A 23,701-nucleotide genomic window follows, 5' to 3' on the forward strand; every position below is an offset into this window, starting at 1 on the left:
AAAAACATTGAATAATTTTTCGTTCACGTATTAGCAGTACCTCCTCTATTTTAGTAGGGTTACTGCTTCTTGACTTGTTTCTTATTGTAGTGAATTTTTACACCATTAAGCACGCATGTTAGCAAAAAAAAATAATAAAAAATAAATAAATAAAAAAATTCACTAAACGCACATTTCTATAGAATTAACCTGGTCGATAGCAATCTATGTAGGTGTGGAGCCGGTTACGATGACATCGATCACGTAGTTTGGTATTGCACGGAAAATGGCGCCTCAAGAGAGCAACTATTGGATACCTTTGTGGCCCGAGGTAAACAACCCTTCCGGGAACTAAGAGGAGTTTTGGGAGATCGCGATGTGGTTTATATGCAGGCCATCTATGCCTTTATTTGCTCGTCTGACATTAAAGTCTAATACTTCAATTTTTTCTTTCTCAGTTTTTTTTTCTTGTCTCTGTCTTATTGTTCCATGTACCATGAAGCTCTGGCCATCCGGAAGATGCTCCCTGAAGAACCAAAACCCGAGCACGAAGCTACGCCAAACCAGACATGACGTCAAATACCCGGATGAGCAGCTGAAATACCTCAAACCTAAATCCCAACCCCGTCCATCACCAAATTACGCAATCTAACCTTGAGTCGCCACGAGTATCTTGGTCTTTGTCCCTTTCCCTTACTAACTGTTGATGATAAGATGATATCGATTGTAAATATCATTAAGAGTCTCGGCTCCGTTAAGTGTTATACACGCCTGAGCCTGTCAAATAAATACAATAGATAAAAAATAAAAAAATGTTAGCAAAAAAGAAGCAACGAAATTGGTGCTGTATTTCTTTGTTTGGAAAACGGGACAGTCCCCCTGAAATAGCACATTTTGCCCAGGTCTGAAAATTTTATAAATAGAATTTTTGAACTTCAAATACTATCATTAATAAAAAAAAATATATAAATGACCTACATTTGCTTGAGTAAATAAGCACACCAAAAAGTTATGAATATTACAGGTGATGTATTTCAATAAAATGACACAAAACCACATGACATAAACAGAATCGTATATTTTTCAATGTCAAATGTTTTAAAACTACATGTCACGGAACCTAAATACAGCACCTGCTGCAACGCACCTAATGCACAAGCGGTTAATTACTTGATGCAGTGAAATACTTGTTCAGTGCAAATCGTGGAACCAGTTTTACTGCGATCATCCCTCTTTCAAGAAACTCACTCAGCGGATTTATGTTCGATCCTCGTTCTGATCAATCAATTTTTTTGTCAATAAAGTTGTGATGTAAAATTAAAGTACCACCTAACTTTACGTCAAAAATGACGCTCGTATATGTCGGTGTCACAGCACCTAAAATTACATTACATTATTTTTAGGTGTGAGGGCTTAGAAAAATGAAACAAAGCAATTCTAATTATATATGTATTTAATTATTAGTTTTATTTCCAGAGGTTTTGAATAAACAAATTGCTAATAATTCTACACAGCATGGAAGTTGTCGTTTCCAATATCAATACCTATAATCAAACTCCATAGATGCAAAAGTAAGAAGTTAAATGTAAATACGTTACGTTTATACAAGTCCTACGTCTACTCGCGGTTATGTTGAAAACATTACCCATTGCTCGTTTTTTCTAACATTAGATTTTTTTCAACAACTGTCTAACCCAAAAAAAACCTTGGTTACGCCACTGCACAGCAGGGATTGAACTTATCATTTCATTATCATTTAGTATTCAGCCAATAACTCATTCCAGAGGCGGAATTCCGAAAAGTGTTGTATGGCGGACTTCTAGCGCTGATTCCCCTCTACAACTTTGTCTAAGGGTGCTCTATATCTAATGCGTGAAACGCTAGGAAACACTCAATATACTAAATGATAATAAGTATGTTATTATCATTTAGTATATAAAATGATACTAGCGTTTCCCGCGGTGAATATTAGACATAGAGCAATGTACCCTTAGACAAAGTTGTAGAGGGGAATCAGTGCTAGAAGTCCGCCATACAACAATTTTCAGAATTCCGCCTCTGGAATGAGTTATTGGCTGAATACTAAATGATAATGAAATGATAAGTTCAATCCCTGCTGCACAGTGGCTAAAATCGTGTTTTGAGCGCGTTTATTTAATAGTACATTTATTATGTGATTTAGCGTAATGCTGTTTTCGAGACATTTTATCAGTAAGTCGACGCGCTTCTTTGGGGGTATTCAGCCTTATGATCAATCCCCCTGAAAGTGAGATGAAAAATGTATTTTTCCCACTTTAAAACATGGAAGGTATACGTCTTTGCTAAAGCTGTAGCAAAAGTTCTCCTTAAAAACATCGTTCAAAAAGGTCCCTTATAATTTAGTTTTCTTGCTCTCAGATGCATTGTATCTGTTCTACAAACATTCTATGTGGTTGAAACAGTGACCCATTCTCACCCCCATTTGACCCATTGTCACCCCCGACGGCGGTACTATCAAATAAACGCGCTCAAAACACGATTTTAGTGCACTGCCTTCATCTAATTTAGCTATTTTACAATATATTGAAATGCTCGAAACAAATATTTTAAGCAGTTAGTCAGTCCAACAATAGTTTTATGAGATTTGTCTTGTATATTAATATAAGCATTTCGGGCATGCAGGGCCTGAACAGTAAGTATTCCCGAAAAGGTCGGTGAACCGCCTGACCTATGTTGAAAAACATCAACCAGCTGGCAGGAAACAGACTAATAGGGATTTCTGATTACCTAAGGCGACAGTGGATTTAGTGTTATACTGTGCCTTTCTGTATGGAATGATGGTTTACAGTTTGTTTGTGAAACAGAGATCAGATGTGGACAAAAGTTACATCGAAGGCAGAAAAAACGACAATACGTAATAACGAATAAAAAACTAAACAAAATTCTGACACTTGTGCACATTACTAGATTGTCTTGTCTTGTCTTGTCTTAGCACATGCACAGCCAGTATTGAAAAGCATCCTGGAAATGTCGGTTGTATTCCCGAGCATTTTCTTGTCTGCATTAATATTTGCAGCATATTGTAAATATGACACAAGTATTAAAACGGCCAGGCCCACCGTGCAGGCTTGAATTTGGGAGATAATCCATAACTCCCCGGCAATCAGATTATTTAGTAATAAATAACATGATCAATGAAGAGTTCTGAATCTACGAAAGGAAGAAACGGGGACAGCCGTACCAACCGTTTCACATTCAAGGGGAAATATTATTGATGAATCGTTGGGAGTGACTTTGCTAAGAAGATTAATGTACACTCCTTAGGTCCTCGACGTCTTGGGATGGGACACAGTTTTTAGTCTAGTGCCCTGACTTATTCACTGATGGGCAAAAGTATTCGCATAAATTCAGATAGATTACTCTGAACACATGGCGAATACTCTTATACATCAGTGTACAAATAGGTCTAGGTTTAAGCGCCATTACTCGCTCTCTGGAACGAAAAAAAGAAAGAAGAAACAAAAGCGATGAAAAACAAGCGAAAACAAGCGAATATCATATTTTTACTTACAGCATCTCCATATTTAGCGTGCTTTAATTTTTTTTTTTTTTAATTATTCCGGTCAAAACACAATTTATTAAAATTGCTTACCACAAATTTTCGCGAAAAGTGAGTGAGGAGTAAAAATGGAAAAACGAAAATAAAATCATCAAGAAAGCAGACTTTCGTTTATCTCCCAGATTCATTCTAAAGAAATCACAAATTATCAAATATTGTCCATCGACCAGAAAATTGCATTTCGTCTCATCAAGCGAAAAGTACGAACTATGCATAGAAATATACATATATATACATTGATATTCTAGATACAAAGTGTTTCATATAAGAATATTTTCCATCGTTCGATGATTCAGAACATCAATGTAATTAAACAGATTTTTAATTGTATAAGTTTTTAATCGATTTTTAATCGTATCACACATACGATCAGAAGTTTTTACTTCTTACGATGGTATTCGAGCGAAAACATCTACAATTGGTTGATTATTTTTCATTTTAGAGGTTACACCCAGGTTTTTTTTTACACGGTTTGGTTTTAGTCGTTTAAGACCTTCGGCGTCGAAGAAACAATGAGTTAACCCCACGAAAAAATTCACAAAAAATCAAAGAAAATTCAGGCGGTATTTAGAAATCTGAGAAAGTTCGGATTAACCCAGAAATTAATGAATTCCAACCGTGTAAAAAAAACCTGGGTGTATTTGAAATTTAGATCATCGCTGTGTTGTATAACTGTGGGAGACTCTACAATTATAATGGTTATTCACTAGAACTGCTGATGACTTTTGACTGATATTAAAATTTTGACACTTGTGCACATTACTAGATTACAAACAAATATATTTAACGTCTATTGCAATGATGTCTCTCCACATGCTACCTAAGCTTACCCAACTGGCTTTAAACGGGAATTGACGGGAAGTTCTAATTTTCCCCTGGGAAATCGTTTACATTTTCCACGATATTTTTTAATGCAAAATAAATCGTCGATGTTTCCAAATTACTTTGCACTTTCGTGGAAAGTTCATCAAATTTCAATTACAAAACATCCATTCTTTCAACTCATCAATCATCACGCGCAGCGTTGAATGTATGGCCATTTATTTGGTAGTATCTGCTTCAAATATATATATACAATTGTTTTTGAAGCAAATGAAAAAAATATAATAAATAAAAATAAAACATCCATCTTACGTAAAAGCACCTGTTAGCCGGAATACATTTTAATTCAATTTCTATCAGCGTTGCATCGCGGTTGCCGCCCGCTTCATGAAATGCGTTGTTTGTCAAATTCGATTAACGAATTTCACATTGTTTTTATTTTTCGGATTTTTTCCTCTTTCACAGTCGTCACTTACGCGAGCCCGCTTACGTTTGTGAGCTTCGCCGACGTTTCGCGCTTTCATTTCAACAGTTTTGATCCGGATTTTAGCTCTGATTGATCAAATAGTATTTTTTTTTGGTGCTCCATCAACCGGACGCTTTAAAAGCGAAGGCTATACAAAACAATGCGACGTTGACGGAAGCTCCCGGAAAAGAGTAATTAAACAAGTGCTGCGAATTTTGAGCCGTTTGTGGAGTTATTAGCCTGTCAAACTTCTACCACTTCCCATAACCGAAGGCTATTATACAATTAATTTTTACTACACTTACATAATTCGTAATTGGAAGTGGAATTGAAGAAAAATCATAGGACCGTACCTCAAACATTGGAATCTTGTTAAAATAACAAAAAAAAACTACGCAATCATGGCCTACTTGTCCATTGGGACTAGCTCCGCATGCCAGAAGCAAAGCGTGAAAAAATTTACACGCGCAGTAGGCTCCGCTTTCCATAGGTGAGCAAAAATTAGCAGCAAGACAAATTTGGCGCAGTAGGCACGTACCTCCACCATGTTCTGTGATTTCAGAACCATTTGAAGCAATCCGACCAGCTTGAAGCCCAAATTGACGATGATTTGATGCGACGACATACCGGCAAAGGGGAGGAAGGAATGGATTGTGCAATAGATTTTCCGAAGCGAGAGACATTGCCATCATGGAACGACGCTTCATTCCGTTTCCAAATCAGAGTTGGGACAAATGGAGTTGCATTCCAAAGTGTACCTAATGGAGTGCAGTACGTTGAACGGGGTTAATCAATTAGCGATAATGATCTCAAGCGGTCCGGTTCACTGCACAGATATCGAATCAACATGTTGATCTAAGCGAAGTCTCCATCGTTGGGAGTGAGAAGTCGTTTTGTTAATTTGGAGCGACATCGACACCGATGGGAACTGACTGATTCCCATGTCAATGTAGGATGCCTTATAAATGAAATTAATTAAAATTGAACTGCCCAAAGGGATGATACTTTCTTAGTTAATAATTGATTTGATATAATCAAATAAAAAAATTCTTACGATAGAAGAAAAACTAAATGAACTTTTAACCCATTTCATAAACTGGATTCTGAACACGATAAATGAGATATGAGATTTTAGTTCCTGAGTCAACTTACAACATTTGCAAAATTTCAACTGCAATATGCATAATAAATTCCAATTAGTTTTGATATCGACAGACTGACAACCTTTTCCTTCGTATTCTAGGTTTTTGAAAGCTTATGGCAATCAGCTTCACTAATAAATGTGAAAATGATTTTAGAACACTAAGAATCATTTTCACATTTATTAGTTGAGATCTTTCGATGTATTTATGTAAATAGAATTTGGTATATAGACTATATATAGGCTAGACCTGGGTCGACCGATAAGCGATCGAACACGCCACCTCAAGCCTGCTCCTCCTCAAGGTTGAAATGAAAAGTTGAAATTAAATTCAAATATAAAAATATCTTGGGAAAAATGCTCTAAAAAACTAACTAATGTCGAAAACACAGAAAGGGAAAAATAAACGAATTTAACAAAACAAAAAACCTTAGGCTTAATAACGCCTTTTCTTTACCAATTTGGGTTGTCTCCTCTTTAGTTGTTCCAAATTCTGTAAAATGATGCCTCTCAATCGTCATTAATTTCTGGTTACAATCAGAAAGCGATCACAATTACAGATGGGCCCAATTTTTGTATCATGGCTTCGCACTTTTTCTGCTCTGTTCACAGAAACTTTAAACAGATCCATTAGTATCAACCATCAACGGTGTCGTAATTCCAGAGAAAACGTCGCACAAGTACGGAAGGCACAATACACCCGGCTGCCAATGATGATTGCACGTTTCTCCACCAATTCACAAACTTAATACGAACCTCCTCCTCATTATTGCCACCACTGCAGAGATGAGCTGCGCTTGCCTTCGAGGGGCGTAAATAGTCGGATTTGGCTCCATGACTTTGAGGCCACCTCTTTCTCTATCTCTCTCATCTCTGAACTTCACGCGGGAGGCGCTGAACCAAACATCGGAGGAAAGCGACCGCTTCTGGACTAACTTTACGAAAATAATAAGTCTTAATCGCTAGAGAGAAATTAAAAAAAAAACGCTGGCTGTTGAATTTTGCACGGTTAAGCGTTGTTTTTCACTTTCGGTCGTATGCTTTGGCGTAATTGAGTAATTTAAGAAAGAAAGAAAGAAAGTAAAAGTAATCTTCTTTTCAATTTCGCTAGGGCACTGTCGGTCATTTGAAGAAACTTGTATTTGGGAGCACCGTTGGACTCACATCATCTTACAGTTTTTGACAATTTTATTAAGCTCAGCAAAAATAAGGGCAGTTTGAACATTTTTCATAACGACACATATGTCCGATAAAGGTATTCTTGACGTAAATACCAATATCAATACAAACTTCAATTCTTTCGACATCAACAGTAACCCTAATGCTGACGTTACAACGGCCAAACTATTGACGTTCACATTGGCTATCTGCTGGCGTTCAGAAAGCGAAAAAAGGCGATGAAATTTAAAGCATTTAAGCAACGAATAAAGTTGACTACAAACCTGTCAACGTCTTGAGGTAATTGCTGTGAACGAAGGGAAAGGTCATTTGGCCGAAAGTCATTCAGCCGAAAACCATTCAGCCAAATGACACTTGGTCGAATAACACGTTAAACCGAATTTGAAATCTAGCCGAAACAATTATAAAGCCGAAAATACCGTTTAGCCGAATTGGTCGTTTGGCAATTTGCCCGAAAACATGAAAAGTATGAAGTTAGAAATGAGAGAAATGAAAATTAAGATGTCTCAGTTCTAATCCCTCACTTCTCACAAAATGTGGAAAGCGAGAAGTGCAAAGTGGAAAATGAGAATGTGGAGTGAAAAGCGCGACATCTTGCTTCTCACATCTCATTTAGCATTAGTGAGAAGTAAAAAGTATCCAGTGAGAAAAGTAGTTCGAAGTGAGAAGTAACATATGAAAATTGGAAAGTGAGAAATAAGATATGAGAGGCAAGATATCTCACTCACCATTTCTAACTTTTCACTTCGCATTTCTCACTTCTCACAGTGAGAAGTGAGAAATGAGAAGCAAGACGTCTCACTTCTCACTCCTCACTCTTTATTTCCAACCTCTCATTTCGCACTTCGTACTTTTCACATCCCATTTCTTACTTCTGATTTATCTTTATCACTTTACACTTTACACATTCACTATTTCTCAGCCAAACGACATTTTCAGCTATATTCTGTTCAGGAAATGACATTTGCAATAAAAACATTATAACTAAGTTTAAAAGAATGACATTTACGGTCGTTGATGTTTGTTTGTATGGTTTGTACAAACAGGTCATATGTCCGAAAATGCCATTAAGTCAAACTGATCATACAAGCGTTAATGTTAATCGTACAATAGTGAACATGTAAAGTGTGAAGTTAGAAATGAGAGAAGTGAAAAATAAGATGTCTCAGTTTTAATCCCTCACTCGCCACCCTCACTTCTCACATACTCTGAAAAGCGAAAAGTGCAAAGTGGAAAATGAGTATGTGGAGTGAAATATGCGACATCTTGCTTCTTACATCTCGTTTAGCATTTATTATTTCTCACTTCTTATTTCTGAGAAGTGTGAGAAGTGAGAAGAAAAAGTAATAAGTGAGAAATAAGTAGTACGAAGTGAGAAGTAACAAATTAAAATTAGAAAGTGAGAAATAAGATATGAGAAGCAAAATATGTCATTTCTCACTCACCATTTCTCGCTTTTCACACTTTACACATTCACTATTGCTCAACCAAACGACATTTTCAACTATATTCTGTTCAGGAAATGACATTTACAAAAAAAAAACATTATAAAACCTGTCATAAGACGAGTTTATACAATCCCATTGAATTCCACCCCTTAATTGTATCTTGACAGATACGTATTTCGACCTCAAAAGTAAGGCCGTCTTCAGTGCCTCGTACTTGACTCGACTCGAAGTCGAGTCAAGTACGAGACACTGAAGACGGCCTTACTTTTGAGGTCGAAATACGTATCTGTCAAGATACAATTAAGTGGTGGAATTCAATGGGATTGTATAAACTCGTCTTATGACAGGTGAAAACATTCCACTAAAACGCTCAAAATAATTTTCTTATTATAATAAAGTTAAAAAGAAATGATATTTACGGTCGTATATGACCTGTTCAGCCAAACGGCATTCACGAACAAATGGTCTAATATCTCAAATGGCTGTTTTGAGTCTATTAACCTATTCAGCCAAACGATATTTTCGGCTTAGCGATATGTTTGGCCAAACAATATTTTCGACAAAATGACCAGTTCAGTTCGGTCGAACGACATTTTCGACCGTTTGTTCGTTTCGGCCAAATGGTCTGATCGGCCATATCACATATATGGCCAAACAACTTTTGGCATAGTAGTCTTTAGCCAAATTGCTTTGGGATAAACGGCCTGCCCCAGTAACATTTTGGTTTTATAATGGATTTAAGGCACTCTTGTAGAGCAAATAATGGCCTTCAAGAGCGTTATAAAACTAAAAATGTTTCTTTGGCATGTACGATCACGTTGTAAGGAAAATTATATGCTGTTGCTGTTTTGATGACAACGCAGTTGGAAAAGTGGATTCCAATTATGCGTAAATCAGTGGCGTAGCCAGAAAATTGGTCTAGGTCTAGGGAGATGGGGTTTCTCTATTGCGTTGATTGAAGCAATTTTGATGTTTCTTCGCTGGTACTGGTGATAGATTGTATGCAACTTTGATTCTGCCCGGCATTGCGTCCCGTCTCACTTTAAAACAATCATCCAATTATTTCGATATCTTTGCAGATACGTATTTCGACTACAACTGTGTTGTCGTCTTCAGTGTAGACGACCACACAATTGTGGTCGAAATACGTATCTGCAAAGATATCGAAATAATTGGTGGAATTAAATGGAGGTTTCTTAACTCGTATTACAATAAAGTTAAAAAAAGTCTTTCTATAAAGTAAAATAATGAGCGCAATAGATCGTACAGACACACTTGTTCCAACCGGTATATTGCAATATCATCGTTGTTTTATTGGAATGCTATAATATATTGTGTTCTCCTTCCATTTTGATTTTTTTTAAATTTTAATACATATTGAATTCAATTCGAGAAACCGTGATCATCCATCACTCAGTAAAAATATTTGAAACATGAAAGTAAAGTCAAAACCAGGCAAATTCAAACTAACTGAACCATTCGTAAAAAGCGCAACATCATCTGAAAAAGCACGTTCGCTGGGACAGAACATAGGCCAGCATACGATACTCAACATATTCCGGGTTCCGGAAGGTCAAATTCACACGATCAAATCAAACATTTAAAATTTGTTCACTTAATTCCACAATTTGATTGTAAATTTATGATGATGCTGGGTCATTAGGCCGAATGGTCATTAAGCCGAACGGTCATTAGGCCGAATGAGAACTGGGAAGTGAGAAGTGAATAGTGCGAAGTGAGGAAGAAGTAGAACGGAAGAAGAAAAAATGAAAAAGTAGGAAGAAGGAAGAAAGAAGAAGAAAGAAGGAAGACAGAAGGAATAAGGAAGTAAACGGAAGAAAGAAGAAGAAAGAAGGTAGAAGTAAGAGGGAAGAAGAAAGGGGGAAGAAAGAAAGAGGAAGGAAAAAGGAAGAAGGAAGAAAGAAGAAGGAAGAAGGAAAAAGGAAAAAAGGAGGAAAACGGAAGAAAGAAGGTAGGAGGAAGAGAGAAAAGAGAAGAAGGAAGAAGGAAGAAAGGAAGAAATAAGAAGGAGACGAAAGAAGGAAGAAGAAAGAAGGTAGAAGGAAGAGAGAAGAAGAAAGAAGAAAGAAGGAAGAAAGGAAAAGGAAGAAGGAAGAAGGAAAAAAGAAGAAGGAAGAAGAAAAAGGAAGAAAGGAGAAAGAAAAAGGAAGAAGGAAAAAAGAAAGAAGAAGGAAAAACGAAGAAGAAATAAAAAGGAAGAAGACAGATAGAAGGAGGAAGATGAAAGAAGGGAAAAGGAAGAAGGGGTAAGGTGAAGAAAGAACTTTTCATTTTTCACTTTTTGCTTCTTTTTGCTAATTCGGCCTAATGGCCATTCGGCCTAATGACCATTCAGCCTAATGACCTTCGGCCAAATGGCCTAACACTCTTTATGATAACCATTTTCAGATTACAGGTATGCGCGTTTTCAGTGTCTCGTTGTTGACCCAACACATTGAACTCCAGCACAGCACTAACTTGACTTATAAGCAGATGACTGCACTCCACTGGACAAAATGCTGAAGAAATGAAGATGAATGCATTTGCTCACTGAAAATCACATAAATCACATGAAAAATACCTTCCAAAAACGCTCAGAGGGTTTCCGGATAGTAATTGGTAGGCCTTATCCAAAAAACGTTGGGAGGCGATTGAAGCGTTTATTAAGCTATAAATAGTGTTCTACAGCTAAAATTAATTGTTGAATACTCATTAGTTCTGTTTAGTTTTTTTTTTATATGTGGGGGCTTGAACGAAATTTTTCTTCTAAAATATTTGGCTTTGTGGGGATTAACCCCAAAACACCCCCGTGGCTACGCCACTAACGTTAATGTATTCCAACCAAGACCCGTTTTCGCCGTTGCGGAAACTCAACCAGACAGGAATAATTAGCATCCTTTGTGGTAGATGAATGAATCTCCCACACATTCAGCGAATCGTCGTTTAGTCTTACTCGACAGTTACTCGACAAAGTCTTACTACAAAGTAGTTACTCGACATTGGGGCTCCACGAATCGGTTTTCAAGCCATCAGAGTATATTCACAATGTTTACTGACCAACCAAATCACTGAACTTCGAAAAGACGCTTCGTTAAGAAATACTAGTTAGAATACCTACTTTTCCGGAGAGAAGATTTCTGAACCTTCTTTATTGAATGAAGAACAAATATAAGATTACTGGCGAATGAAATCTACGGAGTCATATCAGCTCCAAAACTACAGCTCATGACATAGGAATACCTCCGAGCGTAAAGTGTGACTGGCCTAAGGGTCCTAAATACCAGCCAATCAAAAGCGGAATAATATATTAAAACATGAAGTTTGCAAATTTAATTTTATTCATCGTATTTTTATTTGTTTAATTCATTATCGTTAAACAGTGTTGTCACAACCTTGTCCAACGTCGAACATTTCAAAGCAAACAAACCCATCAACGACCCACAGAAGGTAAACACTAGTCGAGCTCTAGACATTTTGGAAAGATTGTTGACCTGTATTCATCATGACTAAAATGTGAAACAGGGAGCTCCCCAATAGGGCATTGGAATTTCTCGTAGAGATTAGATCTGCCCATCCGGCAAGAGGCTACTTGACCGTCATCCAGCGTTCAGCGATAAGTTTTCTTTTCCTTTTTTTTCAAAATTTGGTCAAGTGTTTACTGGAGATCTACCACCGAGTGACTGCTCCATTCAACGGTGAAACGACTGCCATTTGTTCGTACGGCAGGTGCCCGTTAGCCAACATGAGTGAATATCTTTTCCATTCGACCCGTCATCTGGTTGAAACACATATGCGGTGGCGCAGAGTTGGAATTTCGCATATTTTGCTCCATTCAACCTGTCGATTGATGCGGCGGATGCCAAACAAGCATGTTATATGCATAAGAAATGAATCACAAAACAAACGAAAACATGTTTAGCTATCAATCGATTAATTTCTATTAAAAACCGGTCCACAGCTTACAGCTGAAAACAAAATAATAAATCGATTATTGCCGCAGCGAAGGAAAGCTTGCAGTTCCCATCTGGTCTAAACAGAAAAAGTTCATTTTATTTCTTAAAACGGTTCCAGTGAAAGTTCGATTATTTAGAGGTTTATTTGGATGAAAGTAAGCCAAAGAAGTATTGTAAGATCTAAGCCTCCTACAATCCCAATAGCGATGGGTTTTCATAATCCAAACGATTGGATTCGCATCACCACAAAACAAACAAAACAAATTGTTCTGATCCATTTCAATAAGCATCACTTGTGGCAAATAGAAAACGATTCGTCAAAACGGGCCATCCAGCAAAACTCTGACGTCATTCAGATTGTTCCCAAAAAAAAGGTAGTTTGTTTTTCATCCCCTCTGCCAGTACCCGAGATGTCCCGAAGCGAAGGTAGTGCGGCAATTTATTTCCATCCCATTCCATGTGATCCATAAATCCATTATATTTCGAGCATTGCGGAAATATTTACTTGCGCACACATCAGTCTTCTATGACGGCGACGGCCTAGAGAAAAGCAATTTGAAGAAGTATAAATAATGCCTGTGCACATGTGTAAAATATCCAACTATGATTTATTTTTAGCTCTCGTCTAAAAGGCCTAATTTAAATATTTATCAGCAAATCCAAAATTCAAAATATACAAACTGGAACCCACAACCGGCAGGGACAGGCAAGAGCAAGTATCACGGAAAATGAAAAATTCTATCAACCACAAACTGTTTTCCCATGCACGGGCCCACTGGGATCATCAAAGGCGGCCATGCGTGGGTAGGTCGTTCCGGCGTCGGACAGCCAAAAACAGGCGAAGCGCACAGCACGCGGATAGATATTGGAAAATCACAGAACACCAGAAGAGCAGGTCGTTCCAGTTCAGTCCTCCCGAAAGGAACTGTGTTGAAACGAAAGGTTGGATGAAAGAGACATTGTATATTTGGAGCGAAGCATTGAACGATCTTTAGCTAATCGTTTGGAAATATTGAAATCAAGAGTCAAATGTTTGTGGTTTGAGATAGATTGAGGGAGGATAAAATTTTCTTTGCGGTCTTCAAGCGATAAAGCACAACACACATCCAGTTTTCTCCGGTCGAGTGGAAAAGAGCCATCGGATATGTTTACTAGTTGAAGTTATTTATTTTCGTTTCATAATTCAAGAAATCTGAGCGAGCAATCTGGTCGGATAATGCATTTGGGTGAGCTCTGCGGTTGCTTCAGTTACCATGGTGCTTTGTGCGTCTCTATTGACCAGAGCTGACTTCGTTGACATTACATTTTTTTGGTGCAACGATTCTTGATACACATAAACAAATCTGAATGTTAATTGTTTATTTCGCTTAAAGTAATCATATCAGAGTCAGATTTGCTCAGGAACCAGTATCAAGAGTATTTGAACTGCTGCACTTGACATGAATTTATGACTCCAACTAAATGAAAAATGTTAGAAAACTGCTAACCCTTATGAACATTAGTGGAAATCTAGAACAGTATGTACTACATGAGCTCTGCAATACTTTATCGAACCTAACTTATCAGCATGCAACATTCAGAAAGAAACATACATACCCTTGAGGCGATAGACGGTTGCTGCGGTTCAAGCTTCTTGTTTCACCATTCTCATCCTTTGAGCTGCCGGAGAGGCCGTAGCCAGCACTACTCGATCCACTTGCCGTGGCTCCACCGCTCCCCGTCGCTAGCTGCTCATCTTCGATTACGTTCTCATTGGCCACGATTTGTTCGAGCATTTGGATTTTCAACATTGTAGAGGCCTTGCAATCTGTTTTTCTTTCTCTATCCACAATTTGTTGGCACAGATTTTTCTTCGATTTATCTAATTTTCTTCTCTGTCGCCTACTACACCACTGATACTATGAAATCACTGTAAGCCAAACTCCCACTTATTGTGCTGACAAAACCATTGAAGGCCATCTCATGGCTCTTCTCAACTGTATTTCCAAAGCAATATAGTTTCTAAATTGCCAATACTTTTCCAAATTCTTCACACCATCCTCTTTCCGACACGGCATAAACAACGTACAACTTGCTACACTACTTTGCGTACGCCGGTGCCCGATTTAAAACGCAATGTGATTACACTTTCATTTCGCTATTCAACAGGCGAAACCGCGCGCACAATGAACACACCTCTTTTTCTATTGTTCATGTGCACATTTTCGGCAAACCGCTGCTACTGCCATGCACACCAACTAAGCCGCAGCCATCTCGATTTTTCTGTCACCACCGCCGGAGGCGATGTCGCTTATTCTATCACCGTATGACTGCACCGCAGCGACCATCAACCGCATTACCGCTCGGTGCTCCATCATCATAGTCTTACTGCTGAACGGCGGCAGTATCATTGCTCCGAAGATTGCAATTTCTGGTGCAGCCCGGCACTGGGAGTATCATCTGTAAGCAAAGCAAAAAGAGAAGAGGTTGGCGAGGTAAGGTAATTTAAATCAATTTCGCGAAACTCATCATGGCATGCCATGAACGTGCTACTACAACAGGTTGTTATTGGTTTTTGGGCGCCAGCTAGTAGCGAGGTAGCAATAATGGTCGACGATCGCCGATGATGCTGGTGATGGCATGGTTTGCTTCGATGGATGGACCGATCGATCGATGGATTGATTTACCTATGTACTATGATGAACGGGTGTTTAACTTTCTCGTAAAAACGGAGCTCGAGAGCGGTCGATGGATGGATGCTGGGTTTAATTTAAAGAGCACACACGCACGTTATTTTGTTATTGATTTCAGCCAACGAGATACGGTAGCCAAACAAAAAAATAAACAGTTGCTCAAAAGCCGCAAAAAAATTGCTCTATAGAGAGTGAAAACTAACCACTGAAGCGAAAAACTAATGAATTTAAAACAACAATTTATTTTTAAAGATATTCAGAGGATTTCGAGTTTCGAACTGACTAGAATTTTGAATAATACGGCAAAACGAAATAAAGAACCACCAGTCCATGGAAATAAAAAACCAAAATGAATTTCCAGAGGAAATTCGAATAAATATCCGAAGAAAGGAAGGAATGAATTTCCCGAGCAAATTTGAATGAATTCCCCGAGCAAATTCGAATGAATTTCCCGTGGAAATTCGAATGAATTTCCCGTGAAATCTCGAATGAATTTACCGTGGAAATTCGAATGAATTTCCCGTGAAATCTCGAATGAATTTCCCGTGGAAATTCAAATGAATTTTCCGTGGAAGTTCGAATGAATTTCCCGTGAAAATTCGAATGAATTTCCCGTAAAAATTCGAATGAATTTCCCGTGGAAATTCGAATGAATTTCCCGTGGAAATTCGAATGAATTTTCCGTGGAAATTCGAATGAATTTCCCGAGGAAACTCGAATGAATTTCCCGTGGAAATTCGAATGAATTTCCCGTGGAAATTCGAATGAAATTCCCGTGGAAATTTCGAAAAATTTCTCGTGGAAATTTCGAAAAAATTTCTCGTGGAAATTCGAATGAATTTCCCGTGGCAATTCAAATGAATTTCCCGTGGAAATTCAAATGAATTTGCCGTGGAAATTCAAATGAATTTCCCGTGGAAAGTCAAATGAATTTCCCGTGGAAATTCAAATGAATTTCCCGTGGAAATTCGAATAAATTTTAATTTCTCGTGGAAATTCGAATGAATTTCCCGTGGAAATTCGAATGAATTTCCTGGAAATTCGAATGAATTTCCCTGGAAATTCGAATGAATTTCCCTGAAATTCAAATGAATTTCCTGGAAATTCAAATGAATTTCCCCTGAAATTCGAATGAATTTCCTGGAAATTCGAATGAATTTCCCTGGAAATCGAATGAATTTCCTGGAAATGCAAATGAATTTCCCTGGAAATTCAAATGAATTTCCTGGAAATTCGAATGAATTTCCCTGAAATTCGAATGAATTTCCCTGAAATTCGAATGAATTTTCCCTGAATTCGAATGAATTTCCTGGAAATTCGAATGAATTTCCCTGGAAATCGAATGAATTTCCCTGGAAATTGAATGAATTTCCCTGGAAATCGAATGAATTTCCTGGAAATCGAATGAATTTCCCTGGAAATTGAATGAATTTCCCTGGAAATCGAATGAAATTCCGTGGAAATTTGAATGAATTTCCCTGGAAATTCGAATGAATTTCCCTGGAAATCAAATGAATTCCCTGGAAATTCGAATGAATTTCCTGAAATTCGAATGAATTTCCCTGGAAATCGAATGAATTTCCTGGAAATCGAATGAATTTCCCTGAAATCGAATGAATTTCCCTGGAAATGGAATGAATTTCCTGAATTGAATGAATTTCCCTGGAAATCGAATGAATTTCCTGAAATTCAAATGAATTCCCCTGGAAATTGAAATGAATTTCCCTGGAAATTCGAATGAATTTCCCCTGGAAAATTGAATGAATTTCCCCTGAAATCGAATGAATTTCCCTGGAAATCGAATGAATTTCCCTGAAATCGAATGAATTTCCCTGGAATTCGAATGAATTTCCCTGAAATCGAATGAATTTCCTGAAATTCGAATGAATTTCCTGGAAATCGAATGAATTTCCTGGAAGTCGAATGAATTTCCCTGGAAATCGAATGAATTTCCCTGAAATCGAATGAATTTCCCTGAAATCGAATGAATTTCCCTGGAAATCAGAATGAATTTCCTGGAAGTAGAATGAATTTCCTGGAAATAGAATGAATTTCCTGGAAATTCGAATGAATTTCCCTGGAAATTCGAATGAATTTCCCTGGAAATTCGAATGAATTTCCTGGAAATTCGAATGAATTTCCCCTGGAATTCGAATGAATTTCCCTGGAAATTCGAATGAATTTCCCTGGAAATTCGAATGAATTTCCCTGAAATTCGAATGAATTTCCCTGAAATTCGAATGAATTTCCTGGAAATCGAATGAATTTCCCTGAAGTCGAATGAATTTCCCTGGAAATTCGAATGAATTTCCTGGAAATCGAATGAATTTCCCTGAAATTCGAATGAATTTCCCTGGAAATCGAATGAATTTCCCTGGAAATCAGATGAATTTCCCTGAAGTCGAATGAATTTCCCTGGAAATCGAATGAATTTCCCTGGAAATTCGAATGAATTTCCCTGAAATTCGAATGAATTTCCCTGGAAATCGAATGAATTTCCTGGAAATCGAATGAATTTCCTGGAAGTCGAATGAATTTCCTGGAAATTCGAATGAATTTCCTGGAAATCGAATGAATTTCCCTGGAAATCGAATGAATTTCCCTGGAAATCGAATGAATTTCCCTGAAATTCGAATGAATTTCCGTGGAAATCGAATGAATGTCCGTAGAAATTCGAATGAATTTCCGTAGAAATTCGAATGAATTTTCCGTCGAAATTCGAATGAATTTCCGTGGAAATTCGAATGAATTTCCGTGGAAATTCGAATGAATTTTGAGGAAATTCGAATGAATTTCCCGTGGAAATTCGAATGAATTTCCCGTGGAAACTCGAATGAATTTCCCGTGGAAATTCGAATGAATTTCCCGTGGAAATTCGAATGAATTTCCCGTGGAAATTCGAATGAATTTCCCGTGGAAATTCGAATGAATTTACCTTGGAAATTCGAATGAATTCACCGTGGAAATTGGAATGAATTTACCGTGGAAATTCGAATGAATATCCTGTTGAAATTCGAATGAGTATCCCGTGGGAATTCGAATGCATATCCCGTGGAAATTCGAAGGAATTTCCCGTGGAAATTCGAAGGAATTTCCCGTGGAAATTCGAAGGAATTTCCCGTGGAAATTCGAAAGAATTTCCCGTGGAAATTCGAAGGAATTTCCCGTGGAAATTCGAAGGAATTTCCCGTGGAAATTCGAAGGAATTTCCCGTGGAAATTCGAAGGAATTTCCCGTGGAAATTCGAAGGAATTTCCCGTGGAAATTCGAATGAATTTCCCGTTCTTCGATCTTGAGCAAATCATTTTGCTCGCTTGAAGCGGATTCCTTCAAGGATATTTTCGACATTCTGGAAGCGTGCCCAGCCCACCAAAGTCTTACAATTTGGTTCACCCGGCAGAAGGGAACAAGCGCCAACAAAAGATTACCAATTTTTCTGTCCAAGCTTTCGTTTAGCAAAGTTAATTGACCACAAATCGTCTCTAATATCTCTAAACCCCATAACTGAGGGTATTCTACAACTAATGTATGCATTATTGATCATTCATGATCATGAGTACACAATTGATTCATGAGAACACAACTGATACTTACTTGGTATCGGATATTAAAGTATCGATTCCAAAAGTACTTGAATTAAAAGTATTGAGTATTTACTTGTATTTACTGGTATGGATTCATCCCTAGGAACATGCCAAGGTTGCAACTAAATAAGATCATAAGGTTTCAAATAATTTTTAACATAAGAAGTTAAGTTAGGTTAAGAAGTGAAAAAAGGTCTTCGCGCTATAGTTTTATATTTGTTTCTAAAGGAAAATATTTTGCATTTCTACAGAAACATTTTACAAAATTTAATTTTTTTCCAGAATTTTGAGCGAAATTCTTTTGCAACTCTGAAGTTGTATTATCTACTTTTTCATGATATACTCATTTACCGTTTAATGATAAATTCTTCCTCGTCATAAATTCTTTAGAAAATCCTTTAGATAAATCTTTAGAAAATCCACGACTACAGGTCGAACTCGAATATCCGGAGACTGGATTCCCCGTAATTTAAGACTCGATTAACATGAGTACTTTTTGTGCAATTTTCACCTCACCTTTCCTCATCTTCGACTATCGATCGTCTCAAATTGGCGAACTGAGTGTCTGTGTGTTTAGTTCTATTTTGGCACTTATGCTTAGCAGATTTGTTTAGAATTCTGATTCATTTTTCCCTAATGAAAAATTGGCCGGTTCGAATTTCCAAAGGAAATTCATTCGAGTTTCCAGTTAAAATTCATTAGAATTTCCAAAGGAAATTTCCAGGAAAAATTCATTCGAATTTCCAGGGGAAATCCAATCCAATTTCCACGGGAAATTCATTCGAATTTCCACAGGAAATTCATTCGAATTTTCACAGGAAATTCATTCGAATTTCCATGGGAAATTCATTCACATTTCCACGGGAAATTCATTCAATTTCCACTGGAAATTCATTCAAATTTTCAAAGGAAATTCATTCGAACTTCAGGAAATTCATTCAAATTTCACAGGAAATTCATTCAATTTCCACGGGAAATTCATTCGAATTTCCACGGGAAATTCATTCAAATTTCCACGGGAAATTCATTCGAATTTCCACGGGAAATTCATTCGAATTTCCACAGGAAATTCATTCGAATTTCCACAGGAAATTCATTCGAATTTCAACGGGAAATTCATTCGAATTTCCACGGGATATGCATTCGAATTCCCACGGGATACCACGGGATACTTTCCCCTGGAAATTCGTATGAATTTCCACTGGAAATTCGAATGAATTTCCCGTGGAAATTCAAATGAATTTCCTGAAATTGGAATGAATTTCCTGAAATTGAATGAATTTCCCGTAGAATTAAATGAATTTCCGTGGAAATTCAAATGAATTTCCGTGGAAATTCGAATGAATTTCCCGTGGAATTGGAAATGAATTTCCGTGGAAATTGAATGAATTTCCGTGGAAATTCGAATGAATTTCCCGTGAAATTCGAATGAATTTCCCGTGAATTGAATGAATTTCCGTGGAATTGAATGAATTTCCGTGAAATTGGAATGAATTTCCGTGGAATTGAATGAATTTCCGTGGAAATTCGAATGAATTTCCGTGGAAATTCGAATGAATTACCTGTGGAAATTCGAATGAATTACCTGTGGAAATTCGAATAAATTTCCGTGGAAATTCGAAAAAAATTTCCCGTGTAAATTCGAATGAATTTCCGTGGAAATTCGAATGAATTTCCCGTGGAAATTTGAATGAATTTTCCGTGGAAATTCGAATGAATTTCCCGTGGAAATTCGAATGAATTTCCCGTGGAAATTTGAATGAATTTCCCGTGGAAATTCGAATTAATATCCCGTGGAAATTCGAATTAATATCCCGTGGAAATTCGAATTAATATCCCGTGGAAATTCGAATGAGTATCCCGTGGGAATTCGAATGCATATCCCGTGGAAATTCGAATGAATTTCCCGTGGAAATTCGAATGAATTTTCCGTGGAAATTCGAATGAATTTCCCGTGGAAATTCGAATAAATTTCCCACGGAAATTCGAATGAATTTCCCTTGGAAATTCGAATGAATTTCCCCTGGAAATTCGAATGAATTTCCCCTGGAAATTCGAATGAATTTCCCCTGGAAATTCGAATGAATTTCCCCTGGAAATTCGAATAAATTTCCCCTGGAAATTCGAATGAATTTCCCCTGGAAATTCGAATGAATTTCCCCTGGAAATTCGAATGAATTTCCCCTGGAAATTCGAATGAATTTCCCCAGGAAATTCGAATGAATTTCCCCAGGAAATTCGAATGAATTTCCCCAGGAAATTCGAATGAATTTCCCCAGGAAATTCGAATGAATTTCCCCAGGAAATTCGAATGAATTTCCCCAGGAAATTCGAATGAATTTCCCCAGGAAATTCGAATGAATTCAAATGAATTGCCCCAGGAAATTCGAATAAATTTCTCCTGGAAATTTCCTTTGGAAATTCAAATGAATTTTAACTGGAAACTCGAATGAATTTCCTTTGGAAATTCGAACCGGCCAATTTTTCATTAGGGAAAAATGAATCAGAATTCCGAGCAAATCTGCTAAGCATAAGTGCCAAAATAGAACTAAACACACAGACACCTCAGTTCGCCAATTTGAGACGATCGATAGTCGAAGGTGAGGAAAGGTGAGGTGAAAATTGCACGAAAAGTACTCATGTTAATCGAGTCTTAAATTACGGGGAACCAGTCTCCGGTTATTCGAGTTCGACCTGTAGTCGTGGATTTTCTAAAGATTTTATGACAAGTAAGAATTTACCATTAAACGGTAAATGATTATATCATGAAAAAGTAGATAATACAACTTCAGAGTTGCAAAAGAATTTCGCTCAAAATTCTGGAAAAAAAATTAAATTTTGTAAAATGTTTCTGTAGAAATGCAAAATATTTTCCTTTAGAAACGAATATAAAACTATAGCGCGAAGACCTTTTTTCACTTCTTAACCTAACTTAACTTTTTATGTTAAAAATTATTTGAAACCTTATGATCTTATTTAGTTGCAACCTTGGCATGTTCCTAGGGATGAATCCATACCAGTAAATACGAGTAAATACTCAATACTTTTAATTCAAGTACTTTTGGAATCGATACTTTAATATCCGATACCAAGTAAGTATCAGTTGTGTTCTCATGAATCAATTGTGTTGTCATGATCATGAATGATCAATAATGCATACATTAGTTGTAGAATATCCTTAGTTATGGGGTTTAGAGATATCAGAGACGATTTGTGGTCAATTAACTTTGCTAAACGAAAGCTTGGACAGAAAAATTGGTAATCTTTTGTTGGCGCTTGTTCCCTTCTGCCGGGTGAACCAAATTGTAAGACTTTGGTGGGCTGGGCACGCTTCCAGAATGTCGAAAATATCCTTAAAGGAATCCGCTTCAAGCGAGCAAAATGATTTGCTCAAGATCGAGGAAAATTTTGCGGACTCACCGTTGCACACTGTTTCCTTTTAGGGAAAACGTGATCGAAATTATTTTGGCGCGTAAAAAAGCATTTTAGACCTATACGTTCTTCAGCAAAGTGATTCCATTCAATATTCTTGATTTTTTTGGATGTATCTGTTTTGTGATTTGTGATTTCTCACCATAGATTCTAAAAATCTAGTTTGTTAGACAAAGTTGTAGAGAAAGTCATAGGATTTTTTTTTGCTGAAGACACTATAGGTTTATCTCCAAATTTCAATGGTCAAAATTGTTTTTTCAATAAAAATACACTGAAAATCAATTTTCTTTGAATAACTTTTTGTATAGATTTTCTACAATTTTCAAATGTTCTATAATTTGAAGAGCCATAAAAAAAAAAATTTCTAAAAAAAATATTATTTTTATCTCTTATATATAAAGAGATATTTGAGATTTCCTAACAAAAAAAATAAATTGTTCAGTAAAAAAAATCTAAAAAACCCAGATTAATCCACCTAGCAGTGATGATGCCTTTCTCGTGCATTATAAAATATATTGAAAGAATCACATTAGAAAGGTCAAAAAAGCTTTTTAGGAGAATAGATCACATTTTTTCGATCAGTTTGAATATTTTTGCATTAGTTAAAATGCATCGCCATCATTTTCGGAAAAAAATTTTTTTTTTGGTTTTAATTTTTTATTCCAAGGGGGGACCCTTGGGAAAAAACAATGATTTTTCAATAATTCCGAAATGCAATGTCCGATCGAGCCAATTTTCAATAGCAAACAATTGGACCGCATTCTCCGTCGAATGCAACTTGTTGCGAGTAAATCGGATATTGCTAAGTTCCAAAAAGTGTGTCTACAAAATTTGAACACATACACACATACACACACACCATACATACATACACACAAACAGACATCACCTCTGTTTGTCCAGCTAAGTCAATCAGTATATAATACTCCGGACCTTCTATCAAAAGTTCTTTTTTTAGCAATCATATAGTATTTCGGTACAACTTTGTTGTACGAGAAAAGCAAAACGAGCAAAATCGTGCAAATCAAATTACCCCTATTCAAAACTATAAAGTTGACGCTATTGAATCATGGGAAAATCATTTGTCGCTCGTTGTCCCTTCCATGCGAAAACCTATGAGAAAAAATTAGTAATAAAACTAATTTAATATGAAAAATGCTTTCAACGGTGTATAATAGTCCGGTGGTTAATATAAACGGCGGTTAATATAAAATCATGTTTGGTAGTAAAATGCTATAATTGAAAAAAAACCTAATTTTTTGCAAGCAAATCTGTTGATGATACGTGCAAGAAATATGTGTGAGTTTTTTGTGCACAGACATACATACAAACATACACAGTTAGAATCTTTGGGTAAATTTACGTTTATTTTGATGCACATATTTGGGTCATCAAAATAAATCTAAAATTAAGTTAGATGTCAAATT

The 23,701-nt window shown here is 36.8% G+C and overlaps 1 protein-coding gene across 2 annotated transcripts in view; it reads right to left on the minus strand.

Annotated features, from left to right (window-relative positions):
- LOC134213881 (rap1 GTPase-activating protein 1) overlaps window positions 1–15,025 on the minus strand; it is a 324,347-nt gene extending 309,322 nt beyond the window's left edge. For both annotated transcript variants that reach the window (XM_062693321.1, XM_062693320.1), the window contains exon 1: window positions 14,183–15,025. In XM_062693321.1, the coding sequence (XP_062549305.1) occupies window positions 14,183–14,376 (194 nt within the window). In that variant the 5' untranslated portion in view covers window positions 14,377–15,025. The remainder of the gene's footprint in view (window positions 1–14,182) is intronic.
- Window positions 15,026–23,701: the final 8,676 nt, after the last annotated feature.

Source organism: Armigeres subalbatus, chromosome 2 (assembly GCF_024139115.2).
Source record: "Armigeres subalbatus isolate Guangzhou_Male chromosome 2, GZ_Asu_2, whole genome shotgun sequence".
In the NCBI taxonomy this organism is placed as follows: Eukaryota; Metazoa; Arthropoda; class Insecta; order Diptera; family Culicidae; genus Armigeres; species Armigeres subalbatus.